Genomic DNA, 20,905 nt, shown 5'->3' with positions numbered 1-20,905 from the left:
GGCTATTGGATTGCTCCAATTAATTATTTCTTAGCTGTTATACATGGAATTTTGAGGGTTTTTTTTTTTAGCAATACTTGGGTTTTTTCCTAGACCAGACTGGACCTTTGAGAATGACAGAGCATCACTGTGCATAGTGTTAAGGTGATGAATTGATGTTACCTTGTTTTGACAGAAATGCCTATAACGCTTTAGTAAAAGGAAACCAAATGGACAATGCTGTTTTTAAAAGAATAATAATAATAAAAAAAAAATGCTCATTTTGCTAAATTGTTTTTAAGATGGTGCAAAAAAAATCCTCTTTGCAAGAAAACACTGAATAATTTCTCACATCACAATAAAAAAAGAAAAAGATAAATCCAGGCTATAAGCCATGTCGTGTCTTCAGCGCTTCACTGTTTCCCTGAATGCCCAAAACTGCACAGACTTAAAAGAAGAATTTTCACACCAAACTCAACGTCACATTGCATGTTGAGAAATCCCCTATCAGAAAAAAAGGTAAACATCCTGGCATAACTGCAGCCTTCCGAGCAGCAAAATAAATCAGTATGCCACAACTGAAAAGAAAACACAGGGCTGCTTCTTTGTTCTCACACTTTCTTTTATATATATAAAAATATATAGAAATATGTAGGATTATACTATTTAAGATATATGTCTTATTTCTAATTTTTCTTTTCTGCCCTTCTGAACAGAATTGTATTGAGTATTTTGTAGTCTAGCTTTGGATGCAACGTTAATATCTGTTCCACTAACGTTTATTTGATTTGAAAAAAGACAGAGCCTGCACAAGTTAAGCAAAATGATAAAACGCAGCGAGGCCAGCACTGGGAGCTTCTGAGAAAGCAACACATTCATACAGACGCGTACACATGGAGAGCAAAAAAGCAAAAAAAGAGAAAAAAAAGCCATACGTATGTGAGCATCCGCACACAAAGAAGTCCTTGTATTATGCATGCAAGCATGCTTCCAAACATTACAAAAACACACATCAAAACGACCGGAAAAGACAGTAGGTGGTTATTAAAGAGACAAGAGAGAAAAACAGAGAGAAAGAGAAGAGACACTTTACCGGCAATCAAAGATGCAGAGGAGAGGAGACAGGAAGAGAAGGAGAGGGAAGTGGAGGTAGAGAGAGAGAAACGTGCAAAAAAAAAGGGAAGAAAAGGGGAAAAAAAGGGAGAGCTTGCTTTTAATCAGCCTGGATCCAAAATTTAGACAGGCACACACAGAGGCACGAGCAGTCCCTGTAGGATTAGGGCCTTGGCACTGTGTGTGTGTGTGTGTGTGTGTGTGTACTGTGCACGTCCCACGAGACTGATTAGCCATGAATGACTGATGACGGATCTTTTTTTCCCTCCTCCTTGCTCTCTCTCACTCTTGTTTTCTTTCTCACTACTCTCAGCTCGGGCAAGAGCATGGGAGAGGATACTCCCTCTCCCATCACACACACACACACACACACACACACACACACACAAAGCTGCACACAGCTCCATGTATATTCAACAAAGGCTCCTGAATATACTTAATGCTTTCATGTGTGTCACTGTGTAACGATCCATGCTGTTCCACACAGCTGCTTCTCTCTTTTTCTTACTCTCTTCCTCCTTCACAATCATGCACACACACACACACACACAAATATGTACCTATTTCCTGTTTAGGAGCACATTAGCTGTATTTCACACCAAATACTAAATCTGCTCAATCTGTATGACAGCAGCAGTTTGACTCTTGAAAAACACTGAAGGGTCCTGCATTCAGGCGGCAGGCCGACCGCTCTGCCTCCTTTAACCTCACCTCCAGATGAACCTCGGGCCACCGCCATCCATCTAAAGCCCTGACAGCAAAACAAACTGGACATAGACCCGCCTGAATGGAGGCCATTACAATATGAATGAGCCAAACAGAGCTGAAATGAATCGAGTGGAGAAGCAAAACACAACAGCTGAGGAAAGGGCCCGGGCTGAGTCAAACGAGTCAGCTCAAGTGACGATGAGTCAGGCAAAATGTGACCCCGAGACAGGGTAAAAGCAGAGGCCTGTCTCAGGTGTCCGTAGCCGTTCTGATAAGGGTTACCTTGCCGTGGTGCTTGCAACACTGCTTTTTCAGGGGGTGCAGACCTGTGGATCCACTGAGACTGTGACATCATGTCTGTCCCCCTGCTAAGTGATGTCACCTCCCTGTCATGTTGCGTAAATAGGGAACTGCCTTGACCCCTCTGAAGAGGAGAGAGGCCATAAAATAGCTGGGAATTACAGCATCTGCACACTTTCTTTGCACATATGTGGTGACTTTTTTCATGCAGTCATGTCACGAATAAGAGCCACAACGACGAACAACTTATATTGTTTTTTATGCACGTGCACACACACACATACACTCACTCACACATACAAAGCCCCCGTCTTCCTGTACAGAGTAAGAAGCTGTTTTAGCCTTGTGTTTTGCGGGCTGTTTAAAATGTCATTTTTCTCTCGTTTCTCTGACTTCAAAGGCGCCTCACTGAGCTCTCACTCCCTCTTGCCAAATCCTCCAAACGTTTCTGATTTAGTGAGTTGGCCACGGGCCGAGTAGCACCGGGACGGGCCCGTTAACAACTGTCCAAGTGGTGGGGGAGAGGAGGTGAGGAGGAAGGAAAGGAAAAGGGAAGAGAAGAGAAGGGAGAAACAAATGAGACAATGTGGAAAAGGGAGAAGAAGCAGGCTGAAATTGAGACAGAAATAGGAGGACTGCTGAGAGAAGGTCTGCTAACAACGCGAGGAGGCGATGGGTGTGTGGGGAGTTAGACAGAGACGGGAGATGGATATAAGAGGTGGGGGGATCGATTGAAAAGAGAGGAGAGAGAGAGAGAGAGAGAGAGAGAGAGAGAGAGAGAGAGAGAGAGAAAAGGGGGTGGGGTGAAGGGGGCCATGGCTGTGAGGAGGAGGAGGAAGGAGGGCTGGAGCACCACTCGAGAAGCTGAGAGGAGCAAATGCAATAGTGAAGGGGAAGCAGAAGGAGGAAGAGGGGAGGGCGGGCGTGCGATTAAAGAGGGGTGAGGAAGACCGGGGAGGGGGGGGGGCAAAAGGCCTGGCCAGTAAGAAACAGAAGAAGAAGAAGGAGAAAGAGGAAAGAGGAGCAAGTGACAGAGAAAGAGGAAAAAAAGAGCGCATGGACACAGGAAGTCTGGCGCTTTCCATTCACTTCATGACACATCAAATCATCAGATGGTGGTGTGTGTTCACACCCCGGAGATGTCGCAACCAAACGCACCCCACACCCTTCAAATCACTGCTACCGACAATAAGCAGCTGTTCTCGTGTTGGAGGAGAGTTGGAGATGAGACAAAAGTCTTCCTGTCACAGTGGCAAGTGCAACTTCAGAACAAATGCAAGCTTCACTCCAAACTCAAACATCAAAAGATTTTTCCTTAATTTGTTTAATTTTTTTCCCCTTTCTACTGATGTGACCTTTTAGACGCCTTAAATCTCAGCCACAGTTACTCCGAGGTCAATTTGACCTTATTGTGGAATATATTTAAATGACGCGCCACGGTTTGCTTGAAATATCAAAGCATACACAAGAGTCTCATTTGTAATGGAAATGCCTTTAATGACTTTACCGGCCCTTACTTAACGACTTAATGCTTTTAATGTGTCAACAAATTTCCAAAAAGTCAGGCTCGTTTAAGTGATTTCTTTGGCCCTGCTGCATATTTTAATCTCGCGCCTTGATAAGTGCACAGCGCTGATGTGGGTGGGGAATCGGATTTGCTATATTTTGAGGCAGACCAAAAATCATGTATGTAAAATGCAATTTTGAAAAGAAAATGGTGAGCATGTGTGTAGCGTGTGTGTGTCTGTGTTATGATGACACACACTAAAATTACTCCAGGGCCTAGTCCAGTGTGTTTAAATGCAATGCTGAGGGAGCTTTAACTGGAATCAATGGTTTTTTACACTTGAATTTATTTTTCTACTCAAAGTCAAATATTGTAGATTTTCACCCAGTTTGCACTGAAATCGCCACAAATTAATTTTGATTTTATTTAACACATATAATATATTTTCTGTTGTGAAATTTATAAAAAGGAAAATAATTGTACATTATCCAACAAAAATACATATATTTAGAAAAATTTCCCTAGTGGTTTCCTACTCACTTATGCACTTACGGTCACTCGGTGTAGCGTAGTGCTGATGACACAAAGTGGGTCAGTCAGTTTTTTTTTTGTTTTTTTTTTAATTGAACTGAATCGACAGTTTACACTCGTCTCCTTCCTCACCAAATCCAGTCGCAGCTCGGCTGGCCGCAGCCTAGACCAGCTGTCTCCTCCTCACAGGGGGCCGTCTTGCACACTGCACCCTACATGTGCCCCCTGTACATCCCGGGTTGCATTGGTTGGATTGGAGATTGGTGGGTGGTGTTGGAAAGGGGTGATTGGGCTTGCTCACTGCTGACTCATCCTACACACAGACACACACACATACACTCGCAGGGACAGGCAAGCATCTCCTCTCTATCGCTTTCATTCACTCACACTCTTGAGAAGCAGAGGAGACGCCAGGGCGGGGAGTCGGTGGGGGTGACGGCCAGTGGGTGCTGTCAGGCGGTGGTAATCTGACTGGATTACCAACCAGGTGGAAACATTCAGCCTATCTACCCCCCTCACACCCTTACCCTCCCCCTTCCTCCTCCTCCTCTTCCTTCCTCCTCCCTGGCTCCATCCATCTATCATTTCTTCCCTTATTTTTTTCACATGCCTTTCTTTCTTTATCTATCTACGGGGCTTCCCTTTGCCTTTAAACATAATGAGTACCCTAGACACACACACACACACACACACTACTCTATAGTAACTACAGGCCTTTAATTCCACAAGCATGGACAGAAACCAAACCCATGCGTACGCGCACAAACGCGCCGTCTCCTTCCATCACCGTGCAGGTTGTTTGTGCGCCAAGGTGTGTGCAGGTAGTAAGGTGAAGGGGTGTGCCTCATCTGTGCTGCCGCAACGTTCAAAGCCTATGACAAAAAACTTCCAAGGGAAGAGAGAGATATAACTGACAGCCTCCTGATGAATGGACTGGATGGTTGTGCACACACACACACGCACAGCTACAGGCATTTGTAGTAGAGATATGCAGAATTTAACTACAGGGTCTTGTGTTTCACTAACAACACCGAACATGGGGAGAAGGAAAGGGAAAATGCTGGGATGAAAAGGGGGCATAAGCTGAAGAAAGAGCTCAAGAGAGCAAAGACCGAGAGAAACCGAGAGAAAAGAAAGTGAGAAGTGGCAGAGAGATAATCTAGTCTATGACATTTTGGTTATGGTTTATTGCTGTTTTAAAGCACAAAAAACAAGCAGCTTAAGACTAACGTTCTTCAAAGTGTGTATGTGTTTGTGCGTTTGTGCAGCTGCATGTGTGCACACACAACATGAATGTAAACTCCTTCTGTCTGCATTACTTAGTCACACAAATGCACACTCGTTCACGTACACAATCATGTAAACAAAAACGGTCTGCTGTCTGGGAAGTAACACACCTGTTCAATGACAAGAGCAGCCACGCCCTCCATAATACTGCACACCTGTGCTTCTGCGGGCTAAACCTAACCCTAATCGCACACGCAAACACACACACATATACACTTGCACAACTACTGCCCAGGGGCTAACATCAGAGAAAGGGGAAGAAAGAGAAAGAGAAGGGGGGACTGGAATAAAAAGCAAAGCAGTGAAAATGGGAGGGGAAGAGAGCAAGACAGACAGACAGAGACAAAGGCTTTCCCACTGCTCCTATCAGTAATCTAAACGCCTGTGTAATATCATTGTGGGGTTTTATCAAATGTGGGCTGAGTCTTATGGCGTTGGTATGCGTCTGTCATTCCATCACCTTGTCAAGCGCGACCATATTCAAGCAGACACCATGCTGATCTAAATAAGAGGCTTCAGCAAATTGATGGATTGCAGGTTTTCCAGGATATGAAGAAGCAGGGGAGAATGAGGGGAGTCTTTTTTTTTTTCATTTAGGATTTTTTTTAAGTGATATACTCAGTTTGATACTGCGAGACTGTGTGTGTGTGTGTATATATATATATATATATATATATATATATATATATATATATATATATATATATATACATAAAGAAATAGTGAGGGTGTCTTCACAAAGATCTGAAACAAACCCTTGTCAAAACCTCCCCCTCCACCCTCCTGTCCCTGCTATGGCCAGCTCCACATCACATCTACCCCCTGTGCTGAGGCCTAGGGCCAGGCATACAGCTTTCTGGATCTCTAAGGGGGGCAAGGACAAAGGTAACCCGCATCCTAACCTCCAAGCAAACACACATACATACACCAACCCCCCATCTCTAAACAACAATCCTCTATGCCCATCATGTCTGTCAAAACCCCATAAGGGACATGCATGGAGAGTCTGGATATCTGGAATCTCAATACAGTGTCATGCACCTTGAGACCCAGTGAGAGGCCCTCTTGAATATATTTCAATAGCATTATCACCCTGCATTACTATGCTTATACCCCCTTTATTCAACATTAAAGAAACATTTTTACACTGGGCCATTATGCATGTCAGCGCACAGCAAAATCAGTCAAGGTGCTATTTAAACTGCAATGCAGGTTACATTTGTATTTGATATATTAGCTTTGAAAATGAGCTGGGCGTGTTTTTGCTCGAATGTTGTGTGTGGAAATCAGAAACAGGCAGGCAGCTCAGCGTGTCATAAAATATAGAAAATATTTTATCAATATAAGTTAATGCATGGAGACTGAATCATTTATAATATATTTAAATGTGGTAAAGTGTTGATCAATATTTATGTGAATTGTTTAATAAGTATTATACTGAAAAGAATGTACGTATGAGAGAATAAAGCAAAGCTTAATAACTTTTGTGCAACAACACGTGTTTTTAGACGTGTTGTCAATAAAATGTGTTGACATTTAGACTTTTTTTACTAAAATATTTTTTAAAATAATAAATAAATAACGTACAGTATCAGTTCAAGTTTTAAGAAACATACACGTTACAGCCTTACGTCAGTTTATATAATTAATATATTTATATATGAATAATTTTTAAAAACGCAGAGGAAGAGCCCAAGTTTACAAACCTAAATGCTCACGTGCAATAAAAAGTATATTAAACAAACCAAGCTGACGTAAAATTGCATTTTAAATTAAAAATAATAATAATAATTGAAAAAAAATTCCTCTCATGTGAAGAAACCAGAACCACAGAACCAGGAGGTGGAGCACGAAATATCAAAAGTAATTCACGGTAGGATTTCTGGAAAAATCCACGCGTGTTGACCTGAAATGTGAAATGTATTTTAGCAACTAATTAAAAATGAAAACCCGGTTTGCCTCAATTTTTTCCCTTTTACACATGAAAACAAGCAAATACACGCGAGACGTGGATGGCCACTCTTGACACACATGGTAACTAATGAGATTTCTCATGTAACACGCATACATTCATCCAGCGCGTGGGTATAAACCCAGTATGATTTCGGACAGTCTTTTCTTTCTCTCTTTGCACGCACACACAGGCCCCCCCCCCCCCCCCCCCCCCCCCCCACCCCCACCCCTATTGAGACAGGATACCAAAGCTACTTGTTAAATCTAATGCATGCACTGTCAACCCATTCGCACCCCGTCACGTCTTCGCTCAATATAGAAACCGGATTTTCTGGTATTACCCTCACCTCTATTAGCCAGAGCTCCCCTTCACTCACTCAGTCCCCCCTCTGCTCTCCACCCGGCAACTGCGACCCCCAGTTTGCGCCCAGCATAAACCAAAACCACCAAAAAATAATTTCAAAAACACACACACGTGAAGGAGGAGGAGGCGCTGCGCAGAAACTGGCTCGGCTAATAGCTTTAATTTATTGTTTAATGGGAAATATAAGCGGTGGAATAACCCAATTCTAATTAATTACATCAACTGGCAACGATTAGTACTTCGCTAATTGATGAATCCAAATAAATCTATGACAAGATTATGCCACTAATAATCCCAGCTTGATATGAAAAAAAAAGAAAAGAAATAAAACCAAATAACCCTGGAATTAAAGTTTTAAAACAACAACACCAACAACAAAGGTGAGCTTGGACTGAGTTGTAAATTTAGAGTTAATTCTATCTGCAAAAAGAAAACACATTGCCCTTTTTCTTTTATGTGATTTTATATACAGTTTTTTTAATTCTTGCATTTCGGCAAACAGCCATAAACAGTTGATTAAATAAAGTTAAAAAAGATAATTCCTAAATTCCCCCCACCCCCCGAAAGTCGGAGCACTTTCCGTCAGCGTTAAATTCTAACTCGTCCCTGAAGAGCTCCAAGGTTTTATTTTGCAATATGGGGAACATATGCTTCAGACAAGAGAGACAGAGAAAGAGAGAAACACAGAGTATATATTTTCTTTGGGTTTTTTGTTTGCTTGTTTGTTTTGTTTTTTTAATCCACACTTCTCTGTAGTTACACGGTGGGGAAAAACACCTTGCTTCCAAAACTGACCTGAGTGCGGACCCATGGAAAGGTGGGATGAGTAATATTTCCCGGGCTGGAAGTGAGCGGGGTGCTGCACGGATCCGTGTCCGCCTGGCGCCATCCGAGACGCGGCGCTGTGAACCAAGGCGCTCCGCTCCGTCAGGAGGTGGTGCGGAGGAGCGAAATCTCGGCTTTCCATCCCGATGAGAAGCGATAAATCCCAAATCCCAAAGTAAAATCCGGAGGCACCGAAGGTTTCAGGCACCCAGATGCAAATAATCCCTTTTTATGAACTTCGTGCTCGCCTCGCATTGAGCGCGGTTTTGGCTTTGCAGGGTCGAAACGGAGTCCCCGTCATGTCCTACAAAAGAGAGAGCAGGAGACGAGTCAAAGCGCTGACAATGACGAGCCAGCCAGGGATGTGGCGCTGAAGAAAAGGCTTGACTGAGAGACAGTCGCTGCTCGTGTTTAGACAAACAAGCACGGTTTACAAAGAGAGAGAGAGAGAGAGAGAGAGAGAGAGTGAAGAAGAAAAAAAGGAGGAATAAGAAGCTATTCAAATGTCACACACAACAAACGTCCTAAAATAAAACAAAATCCCCACATTTACTGACCAACTTTGGTTCTGCGCTGCACACTAACTTTCTAACGCCGATATGCGCCAGCTCGGAAAGGTGGGTGAAGTCTGCACTGTGGATGAAAATGTGGGTGAAGTGAGTTTGCGTGGATTTACCCCGCACTACATCGTTGGCCCCAACAGAGGAGCCCCCCCCCCCCCCCTCTCCTCCTCGCGACCGAACACAATGTAAATCCTGAACACGGGAGCTTCCTTTATCAGCGCAAAAAAGAAAAAAGAATGGAGCAAATGACGAACAAATGAAGCATATACAGTACAAGAGTTCACGGCGGTATAAAGCCTCTCCCGGTGAAGGAGTTGTTGAGTCTTGAGGCTCAACAAGCGCCGGTCATAAACAGGCTGGACCTCGGGGCACTTGCGCTAAAACGTTAAGGAAACCATCTGCACCAAGTATAGAATGCGTAAAAAACATATTCTTTTTTTTCTCCTTTGGGTGACTCAAATAGCCTATCACTCTTTGGTTTCAGACGGATACCGTCAATACGTTTATCTTTTGGTGTAAATTGAGATTTTAATTCGAATCTGATCCGGTTCATATGTGGAGGAAATGTTGATCTCTGACTTGGATCGACATTTCTTATATAGGTTTTATAAACCAAGAGCGCCTTTACCGTTCTCTGTTTTTTTATATACACGTGTTTACCAAAGTTGCTTCACCATCGCTGTTTGACTTTTGATAGTTTGCACCGTTGAAATCGGGATTATTATCCGTTGTGTTGCTTATTGAGGAAAACTGGCGTTGAAACAGCCATTTCTATCAACTCATACGGAGTCAGCAGCAGTGGCCCTCGCCTTCTGACAATAGCCATGCATTTCTGCTACACGTACTGTATATATAGGATACAGTGTAATCACAAACACAAATCAAATCACCTCTATGCTTCATCGCCAGAGTTGTGAGGTGGGCAATAAACAGTGAAATAGACTAGGAAATCATCGCGTTTATATGTATACCTCATAGCCTAGGTCATTTATTTAAATAGGACTCCCTGCGATGCTCATAGGGAGCTCTGGGTGCTTCCATTTCCATCCCCCCCCCCCCCCCCCCCCCCCCCACACACACACACACACACGTACACACACACAAACACACCTCAGCAGTCCATCTATTAGGCCTTTCAATGCGTGGCACGTCCATCTAGTGCTCTGTAGATGCTGATAGCACCTCCCAGGAACCAAGATAGAGGAACAAAGAAAATACCAAATGCTCTGGTGGACCAGGGGCTTTATGAAGTGCATAAGAACAGCCTTCATAAGCTCGGATATTCAAGTCTTCTTTAAGTCACACACACACACACACACACACACACACACACACACACACACACACACACACACACACACACACACACACACACGCTGCTCAAGGACTCAACTTTCAGGAATTGTATTTTTAGAGGGGATTTTCACCCTGGCTCCCTAAAGTTCGCAGTTCTGATAAAACCCAGCAAATGTGATCGTGAACATGTGTGTGTGTGTGTGTGTGTGTGTGTGTGTGTGTGTGTGTGTGTGTGTGTGTGTGTGTGTGTGTGTGTGTGTGTGTGTGTGTGTGTGTGTGTGTGTTATACGTACAAACATTCCCCGTAACCCTTCCTATAAGGATATTTTTTCGCAAAGTGCGAGGGCATGTAAATAATTTAATTTCCTTTTTGTTTGCTGCAGGATGTTATTTTTTCTGACCACATGTAGTCAACAGTAACAGGGGGAAATAAGGGTAAAAGAAAAATAAATGGGGGGAGAAACGGAGGCTGCTGCTGTTTCTGCTGCTGCTGTTGCTGCTGCAAGCTCACTGGGAAGGCAAAATGGACTCTCCTGTCCCCTAGGCAGTGAGAAACAATGGCCCTTCTCCACGGGACATCAATCATAAACTACTATCGTCTGACATTTGTCTATACATTTTTACATTTTCTGTCCATAAACACACGTCCTGGATATTTACATTACACGTCAACAGAGAGCCACTCAGACTACATTTAACAACCTGAGTCTAAATCCCGTGTTATCGCACGCCACGCAAACAAGCGGCGTGAGCAGATCGCGCGTAACAGTTTTGGGAAGAAAGAAAAAAATCATCATTTGAATCTACAGTAGCGTGTGTGTGTGTGTGTGTGTGTAGCCCACATACGTGAAAGGCGTTCAGACTTCCTTCCACTCTACCCAGACCTCCGAAACCTTCTACACACACCTCCACAAGCACACACACACACAAGCACACATCCACTAAGCAGTGCCCCGAAAAGGGTCAAACTGTCGTCAGAAGAAAATCCCCCCCTTCCCTTACAAAAGTAACCACTGCTGGTCAAGACGACATCACATGAACTTCGCACAAAAGCCAGAAAATCCGCAAAGAATTGCGTTTGTCAGAACTAATGCAATTGAGGCTTCGAGCATAAAAAGAAGAAAAGGAGAGAGAGAAAAATGCGCCTATTTATCTGTGCGTGTGTGCGTGTGTGTGTGTGCGTGTGTGCTGTTTGAGCATAAATCTACTATATCATAAATGCGTGAATCTTTGGATAAAAATGAAAGAAAGAAAAAAGAAATTTAAAAAGGCATTTCCTTTTGAAGTGGTCCGGGTCCAGAGGGCAACTGGTTTCCCTCAACAATTTAGCAATAAAGTAAAGTCGCAAAGCATAACCGGCGCACTAAATCCGGATATTCAGAGGCCGGCTAAACGGGAGAGACAAGCCCGGCTGAGCCGAAGACAGCTCGGCGTCTACACAGCCTTCACACCGAGGGAGCACTGCAGCTTGCAATAAAAAAAAACCTCTACCTCTCTCTCGCTCTCTCCCACACACAGAGATAGACACACAAACACACACACTTGCACAATGGAGAACTAACAAAGAAATAATCTACAATTTAAAATGTATGAAAATGGGCTCACTGAAAGAGCAGAAAGGTGTGGAGCAGCACCCCGAATGAATTAGAAACACACGCTCGGCTGTGAGGAGAGGTCAAATCAAGAAGTGACACATATCGCCCACAGCTCAGCACTGCACACTGGACAGGAAACGGTGGAAATAAAGCTACGTGAAATAAATCCCCCCCCCCTTCCCCTCCCTCCTCTAGATTACAGTAGAATCGTGAGATCTGCGCCTTTAATGTATTTAGCAAATGAGAGATGCCTACAGATTAATATTCTGCACAGAACATCAGACCATCTCGCGTTTTATTGCCTCTAATGGAATGACAGCGGATAGCGGTGCGCTTAGAGAACAGCCAAGGTATACCTCCATGTAAATAAAAAAAAGATTAAAAAAGACAAAATAATAATAAATGTGTAAACTAAAATTCTCTCTTACTTGAAAAAAATGAACATGAAAAAAACGGCATTCAAACGGCTACAATCACACACACAACACACACACAAAACAAAACAAAACAAAAATGACAAAAACAGAACTGTAAAATAATTTCCTACTCACTGGCAAGTTACATCCACCGTGCGGCGAGTGGCTTATAATGAAAGAAAAAGTACGAAAAATATTCAAAGTGAAAATCCCGGAGTCGCAGAGATGAAACATGTGGGATTGATTACATCCTATGCTGCTGCAGACTGTGGTGTGCAGTCAGTTGAGGTATGGGAGAGACGCATCGTAGAAGTTCAGGCTTGTAGTGAATCGAGGCTCGTTCATGCAGCCGGAGACTCAGACACGCCGGTAGGAGGGAGGGAGGGAGGAGGAGGAGGGAGAGGTTGAAGGGGTGTGTGCGCGGGGAGGGGTGGACTCGCAGGCCTATTGGTTTGAGAACGACAATGTGAAAGCGTGCCCGTGAGGCGCTCCCCCACCACCGCCCCCACCTACCCTTTTCTATACACCCCCCTCTACGCCACACACACACATACACACACACCCCTTTCTACAGTAAATGCGCCCTGCCATTGGTTGCCGTTCGGAGCCAATGAGGAAGCCGGAGGATCCGCGGAGCAAAACGGCGGGCGTTTGATTTGCAGCCCTCGGCGCACTGCGCGGAGAAGACAGGCGGCACGGAGAGGAAAGGAGCCGGCTCTGCCTGCGCTTTCTGATCGCTGGTGGAGAGCAAACAGCGTCTAGCCTTTTATGCCGTGTGATCCCGTTGCAGCCCTCTGTGCTGTCTGTCTGACTGCAACGCTGTTTTATTATTATTGTTATTTTGCCTGACAGCGATGGCGTGGTAGTGTTGTTGGCGCTCCTTTAGGGAAATCTCCCTTTTATGCTCTCCTTTTTTGATCATCTGCTAAATAAATCCTTATTAGAATTTGAATGTACTTTAGTGAACAAGCCTGCTCTGTTTTGCATGTGTGTGCAACTAAAGTCACAACGAGACCTACATTAGCAGGCCTGAAGTTTCAGTGTAGAGTGCAGATTTGCTATATTATAATAATAGTCTGCTTAAAAAGGGGGGAAAATGCTATTGGAGTCCTTAATGGTCATTGCAGGATAATTCAGGCTCTGTATAAAGGAATGTGTTATAGGTTTACACCTTTTAGTTAATATGGCGGGGGATTAAAAATATTGCATCTGTTTTAGGGAAAAGTTATGATTGCTGTAAACACACAAGATAGGCTACGGTATACTGTATATTACCTATATCTATTTATTTATCTATATATATATATATATAAGCTACACACACACACACACACACACACACACACACACACACACACACACACACACACACACAGGCAAATTGAATCACTGCATAATTTGAAAGCATTACTGTCCTTGGGGTTGGCCCTGCACACGGTTCACTAATTTAGCCAATTAAAAGTGGAAGGATATGGGGGCTTGTGTGTTTCCATGTCGAAATATATGAGCTGCTATAGGCTAATATTGCCGCGCGGGTTTGTTTATACGTGGAGGCAAAGGGTTAAAACTCGGGCGCTTCGGTGCTGCGGAGCTCCCGATTGGCTGGCAGGTTGCCAGAGCACCGTCAATCACCGAGTGTAAACAAGGCTCTGATTGGCTGCTGGCCAGTCCGCACTGGGCTGCCTGAAAAAAGCAATTACTGCCCTTGCGGTTTCAAGGCGGCCCCGTGCTGAACGATGAAAGGAGATAAGGAGGGGCGGTTTCAAGGCGCCCCCCACGGCGAACCCCGTTGGCCCCAGAGCAAAAGGAGAGTCAAGAGTGACTAAATCAAAGGGAATACGGTTAAAAACAACAACAAAAAAAGGTAGGGGGGCAAATTACACGTTGTAATAAATGTAGGGGATAGATTCGCGGAATGGTGCAATAACAACTTGTTTTTTTAGAAAATGGAGGCGAGGACGGCAACAAGAACCGGAAAGCAACTATTTCTCTACCGAGAGGGAGCTCTTCTTCTTTCTTTTATGGTGGAAGAAAAGTTTTGTCTACAAAGGAGACAGCGGGAAGACGGCCGAATGTGGGTTTTTTTTCTTTTGAGTTTTAATAAACAGAATAAAAGCATTTTCTCATCTAAACGTTAAAACGGTGACACCACTGTATAGTCGGAACCGAGCTTTGATTTTGGGCGGCACGCACGCGGTGTTTTGACCAAAAACTTTTTCTTTTTTTATTGCCAACTAATCAATAACTAAGTGGACATTTCCGGGTTCACGCGGGAGTATAAACGGTAGGTCCGTGACGATAATAAGTTGGTCTTTAAATTGTTTGTGAAAGGGTGTCGGAGGGTTTTTGTTTTCAAATATTCCATAAAATATTATATATAAAATATTCCATAAAAATATGGAAACATTTTTAATTAGAATATTTAAATATATGTCATTACTTTGGCTAAATGTTCGAGTCCTATTACAAAAACACACAAAAAAGGGTCATGTTTCATTCTGCAGACAAATCCTTGCAGCCAGCCTGTGTGCTTTTTAGCTGAACTTTTCCACCACCGGCACCACTGAGCACGCACTTTATAAAGTATATCCAGGCTGTTCCAACTGATGTCCCTTTACATTAAAACAGAGACTCTCTCCCTTTGCTTTGGTCCAGTCCCAAACAAAACATTGGTGGGGGGAGTGGAAAGGGGGGGGGGGGGGGGGGTTGGAGTGAGCCAAGCTGGTCTGCAGCCGATAGATAGCTTATAAAACTGTACTCGCGCGGAGCGAGGAAGGGGGGGGGAGATCTCGACACTTTCGTGTGAGAGGAATTAATTGATACATATAAAATTCAAATCAAATAACGCCAAAGCGCGCAGATTTATCGCGGCCGTAATTAGATAATCGTTACCGTCTTTTCCCATTTACCCAGCAGCCTGCGTGTCCGAGCCCTGCACTCTCCAAAAGGCTTCAGCCACCACATTCACAGACACACACACACACACACACACACACACACAAAAAGATGCACAAAGCTGGATTTTATGAAGACTCGCACTGTTGTTCAAAGTGACTATTTTAATAGCCCAAATGTGCTTTGAGGCCAGTAAGACGTCTCTAAATTATAACGCATTAGAGTCCATTAAGGTACAAATTAGCATTGTGAAAGCTGGTGCTGTTGGTCCATCAAAATATGCAGGCTGTGTATTTACTCACCGGGCCTCAGTGTGAAGAAATAGATTTTTTTAATATATTTATTTTTAATGAATAATTATTTTTCTAATAAGGGAGTTCTATTACTTGCATGAAGGAATATATTAAAAGACCAGGTAGACCAAATATGTTTTACTTTATCTCACGCCAAACAACAAAAACTCCTGCGGAATACAGCGTAAATTTGGATCTTAATTAACCATTACAGTAAATGATTAAAATCAATGTTGACGCTTTTCCTGACTCCAAAAGCTTTTTTTTGGGGGGGGGGGGGGTTGTTGTTGTTGTTGTTTTTTTTAAGGAAAATTAGAAGGAAAACGAGTACTACATCCAACCCTACTACACAGCGTGCTGGGCAATGCATGTGCAGCCGACTATACTGACTATACCTGGCCAGTAATAATTAATATTATTATTACTATTAACTGACTTCATGTCCCCGCTCAGTCTCCTGAAGGTGTTGTCCTGTGCGCTAATGACAAGAGGGACAATAATAAAGACTCCTGCTCCGCAGCTCACAAAAAAGGGCTCCGCCACTTAAAACAGAAATCTGCATTTAATTTATTTAGTGACAAGGAAAAGCCTTTTACTGCTTGATTTTTATTGGTTCTCTTTCACTTAAAAAGAAGTGGGGGGCTGGGTGTGCGGGTCGGTGCGTGCGTGTGTGGAGACAGAGACGAGAAAGCACAATACGCACACACGCACACCCAAGCCTCCTCTGGTCCGTGTGCCAGTGTGTGCTACCCTAGAAGGAGGGGGGAGAGGAATGGAGGGGGGTGGGGGGTAATTAATGCGGATTGACTGATTGCTCTTGAAACAGACCGGTCCTGCGCGCGGATTGTCCTCGAGCAATGAAGCGTTCCTGACTGACACTTTCCACCTACCCTTCTTCGCTTCCTCTTTTCCACTGCTTCTTTCCTTCTCTCGCCCTCCCCTTTCTCCCCTTGCACACTGGGAGCAGTGGGCGAGACCGCTCGAGCTCGGCCGCTTTTTCCTGACGTCCAGCCCCGGCCAGCAGAGGCACTTTTCTGCTCGAAAGCTCGGATGTCACATCTAACAACCCAGCATTTTATTTTATTTTTTAACTTTATTTTTCTACTTTTGTGGGGAGGGGGGGTTGCTTCCAGACTGTGCAACTCTATCAGTTCACTTCAGATTAGCTCTGTCTGAATATATCAACTTTAGCTTCTCGTGACGAGTCACATCACCGTAAGGAGGAATTTTCCGCACATTAAAAGTAGATAGCTAAAGGGCGTTTAAGTCGCCTTCTCCCCCATCCTATAAAACCGAATAAACGTCTGAACTGCTAAATGGGAAACATTATTTTTAAAAGGATAACCCAAGAGCCAACGGGAAACACATTGAACTGGTTGGTTTTTACATGTGTCCAAATGGAGAGCAGTCTCCACGGGAGGCCCATCGTTCAGGGCAGCCCTTCTTATTCTCACCAGATATTTCTGATAGGCCTTTAATGATGAGAATTTCCAAACGGGGTCATTCGCCAGGGAGACGCCCCGACAATCCAAGGTGGTGCAACCCCCGTGAGACAATAGAGTCATATGAGAGGAGAAAAGAAGAGAAGCGCTGCCAAGCTTTGGGACTGTGTTATAAAATAAAGGAAGAAGAAGAAGAAAAGGGCTGTTCCTTTTCCCCGATCTTATAGCGGCTCTCTCTCTCTTTTGGTTCCCAACACATTTTAAGACATCAACCTGATCACAAAAACAAAAAACAAAAACAACAGAGGAAACATAGTGAAAACACAAGTTGACTGGACACATACAAACAACGTGACCTTTTCTCCCCTGTGTGCCGGACAGATGCTGCTGTAACGAGTCAGGAAATGCGAAATAAATAAATAAATAAAAAAGTTGCACTCCTCCACGGAAACACTGTAAAGCCGTATGTCTACTGACACCTTTAGATCGAGACACTGCGTAGCGGAGGAAGATGATGATGATGATAATGATGGTGACAGAGGGAATGGCTTGGGAACCAAATTAGTGCCTGTCACAGAGCCATATATCCGGCTGTAACCACCGCCAGGCCTGTACGGATGAGATGAAAGCACCGGCATCTATTTATGGGCCATCAAAACACGCAGGTGGAGGCTTTAATTATCATTACCATACGAACATAAACAGCCATATCGTGTGTGACTTTGCGCTGTTTGCGCTGTAAGTTTGTACTCAGCAAAGGGTGAGGAGAGAGAGAGGTGGGGGAGTAAGCAACTTTGGGAGATGTTGCTATTATACACACAAATAAGTGGATTAAATATAACGCGTGTCTGATGTGCAGCGGGGCCACTTCAGCCTGGTACCTTCTTAATTTGTGTATTTGTCTTTTAAGACGTCGACAGCACTTCCTCCACCGCAGAGACGTGTACATGCACTCACACACTCGCGGGACGTTGAAAATGAAAGACGCCTTTGTATTTCTCTGGTTGCTCACAAAAAATGTTCATATAATACAGAGTATCTCCACGAGGGACAGTAGGGTCAAGAGGTCACCCACTTTCTGCAACGAGCCACACAGCATTTCAAGAAACGCCACTGATTCCTTTAACCGGACTTCTTTTGCAACACAGGACTTTGCGTGACTCCATCACGGTGACGCACCAGCAGCAATCTGACTGAAGAAACAAGACTTTCAGAAATCTTTCAACTCTGAGGAAGATGTTTTGAATAGTTTTGAACATACAGTCCTCAGGACGTCCTGGAGTCTGTTGCTCAAACCATAATGGAAGTCTCATTTTGAATGTATTTGATAATAATTACACAAATCACGAGATTGTGGATCATCTAAAACCCATCCAACAATAATTCGATTTGGAAGTGTGCTCATATGTGTTCAGAGATTGAGCTTTAAACAAGTTAAACAAAATTTGAAAAATGTGAAGATAACTTTAACTATAATAAAGGTACCTTTATTATAGTTAAAGTATATATATATATATATATATATATATATATATATATATATATATATATATATATATATATATATATATATATATATGTGTGTGTGTGTGTGTGTGTGTGTGTGTGTGTGTGTGTGTGTGTGTGTACATAATGTTATTTTTTTGGTCCATACAAAATGAACACTAATTAAAGGCTACATTATAATTGGAGCAAGCTTTATTCCACCTGCTAAAAAATTTGCTGTATAATTTTAGATGATTTTGGGCCATTAAATAAAATAAAATCCTAGTAAAATAAAATACTAAATTACTAGTTTTTATTTTAGTTTTTAGGACAAATTCCAGATGTGTGTGTCTAAACGATCAGAAGTAAAGGGAGTGTTTCGTTCAGACTTCCCGTGTCTGCAAACTGAAGTTTATTTTCTTTTCCTATAAAGCGTCGGTGTGTTGGCTCTGCTTGAGAACTCTGGGAACTCTGCACGCGGGCGTGAACACTGTATTTGACTTCACGTAATCACGTCGGTCACAATCTTTCGTTAATTATCTAAACAATGGATGCGTCTTTGAACGTTTATTTTTAAATAAATAAAGCACAAGTACAAAGCAATAATGCAGTGGAAACTTTGTGGTGGTGGTGGGGGGGGCTGGAAAGAGAAATCCCTGCATCAGTCTCCAAATCCAGGATCAGTCAAAACTACCCCCCCCCCCCCCTTGCTGCCACTTTATCAAACTAAGGCAGAAATCAGACGAACTGCCTGCCAACGTTTTGCCCGTGTGTGTGTTACTGTGTGTGTTATTGTGTGTGTGCGTGTGTTGCTGTGTGAACAGAGACAGAGTGAGACAAGCAGATAAACAAGAGCTCAGTGTAAGTGCACAGTTTTGCCGCGTAACTTAATATAACAGGAGAAAACCTGATAAATTATAACACCCAGCTAAGGGGTGTCACTCGAAGAAGTGTGTGTGTGTGTGTGTGTGTGTGTGTGTGTGTGTGTGTGTGTGTGTGTGTGTGTGTGTGTGTGTGTGTGTGTGTGTGTGTGTGTGTGTGTGTGTGAGGCCCCAACTGACAGACCTTCTCGCATTAACTTCATACTCTTAAAAGTATCCATCTGTGTCTGATGACAGATATCACACGTTTTAGGACAAACCGTTGTTGGAATCGTTCAGCCTACAAAAGCGATTCTGCAACGTTTTGTGTGTTTTTAGATCTAAATAAATAATCACAGCTGTACAATCAAACATTTACATAAATAAATAATTTCATGTACGCATACGCTACTGGACTGTGGGGCCACGGCTCAAAAAACGCTTATAGAAATGTTTAGGCTAGTTTTTAAAAAATGGCATTGAAAATACAAGAAAACACAGCGATCGATATATAGATATATATATTTTAAGAAAGCACTCCTTGAATAACGTCAAACACAAAACAAAATACCACCTACCTAATAAACAGATGTTCCCCCAAAGCGCCCAGCTTTAAACTAAAAAGGAAAGAAAATCAAATGAGTCTTTCTTCCTCCCCAAAACTTAAAAATAATCGAGCTTAACGCGCATTCAACTGTGTAGCCTTAAACAGTCCTCCCATTTACTTACATGTTAACTCTTTTTTGCCGTATTTACCCACCGAGGGATTTCTCCCGTCTACAAGCGGCAGGATCTTCTGGATGTGAGTCTCCGTGAAGCTTGTATAATAGCAAATTTATGCCCGGATGACGCGTCCTCTCGCTCCCACAATGGAGCTAAAGCGCTGACATTAAACAAAAAATTGATGGAGAAACTCTCCCTTGCTCCCTCTCCCTCTCTTTCCCATGCACTCTCGTCTCCTGCAGGAGACTAGAAGCTTTCTTGCATTCTGTTTTTTTTTTTCCAGGGGAGGGGGCAACGGGACATCATCAGGCATGCTTATATGAGTCGCGCACCAGGAATACTCCCACTCCCATTCCCACCAACAAAGGTGTAGCTTGAGCTCACACACATTTACTCACACACTGACACACACACACCTTTTTCTCACCACTACTGTTTGTTTTCATTTGTGATTGTGCTGAACCGGATCTATGCGTGAAGGTGGAGCAGGAGGAGGAGAGCAGGCCAGTCACACATGCAACTTTCTGATATTTAGCTTTAAGAGGGGGTTTGTTTTGTTTTTTCACCAAACTGGCCTCCCTGTGCTTCCTCCTCACTCCACAAGTTTGATCAGACTACTAAACTAGGTCTACCGTTCATCTGCGTACCATGTTTTGGCCTATCACGGCGCTGTAATGGAAGGCAGACCACACCAAACTCCTTGTTTTTATTTGCGGAATAGTTCAAGTCTGGCATGAAAAGGAGCAATCAGTCCTTTCTGGAAATCTAAT

General features: G+C 43.3%; 1 protein-coding gene across 3 annotated transcripts in view; it reads right to left on the bottom strand.

Annotated features, from left to right (window-relative positions):
- bahcc1b (BAH domain and coiled-coil containing 1b) overlaps positions 1 to 20,363 on the bottom strand; it is a 61,958-nt gene extending 41,595 nt beyond the window's left edge. Inside the window, exons 1-3 of one of the 3 annotated variants that reach the window (XM_026178931.1) lie at positions 20,142 to 20,363; positions 19,991 to 20,029; positions 8,538 to 8,871 (exon numbers count right to left, since the gene is read on the bottom strand). In XM_026178931.1, the coding sequence (XP_026034716.1) occupies positions 8,538 to 8,709 (172 nt within the window). In that variant the 5' untranslated portion in view covers positions 8,710 to 8,871; positions 19,991 to 20,029; positions 20,142 to 20,363. Of the gene's footprint in view, positions 1 to 8,537; positions 8,872 to 9,124; positions 9,249 to 12,572; positions 12,775 to 19,990; positions 20,030 to 20,141 lie in introns of those variants that run through there. The other 2 variants (XM_026178929.1, XM_026178932.1) reach the window with 2 other exon arrangements.
- Positions 20,364 to 20,905: the final 542 nt, after the last annotated feature.

This window comes from Astatotilapia calliptera, chromosome 8 (genome assembly GCF_900246225.1).
Source record: "Astatotilapia calliptera chromosome 8, fAstCal1.2, whole genome shotgun sequence".
Classification (NCBI taxonomy): Eukaryota; Metazoa; Chordata; class Actinopteri; order Cichliformes; family Cichlidae; genus Astatotilapia; species Astatotilapia calliptera.
Note: the sequence above shows the minus strand (reverse complement) of the source record. Positions and strands in the feature narration are given on the sequence as shown.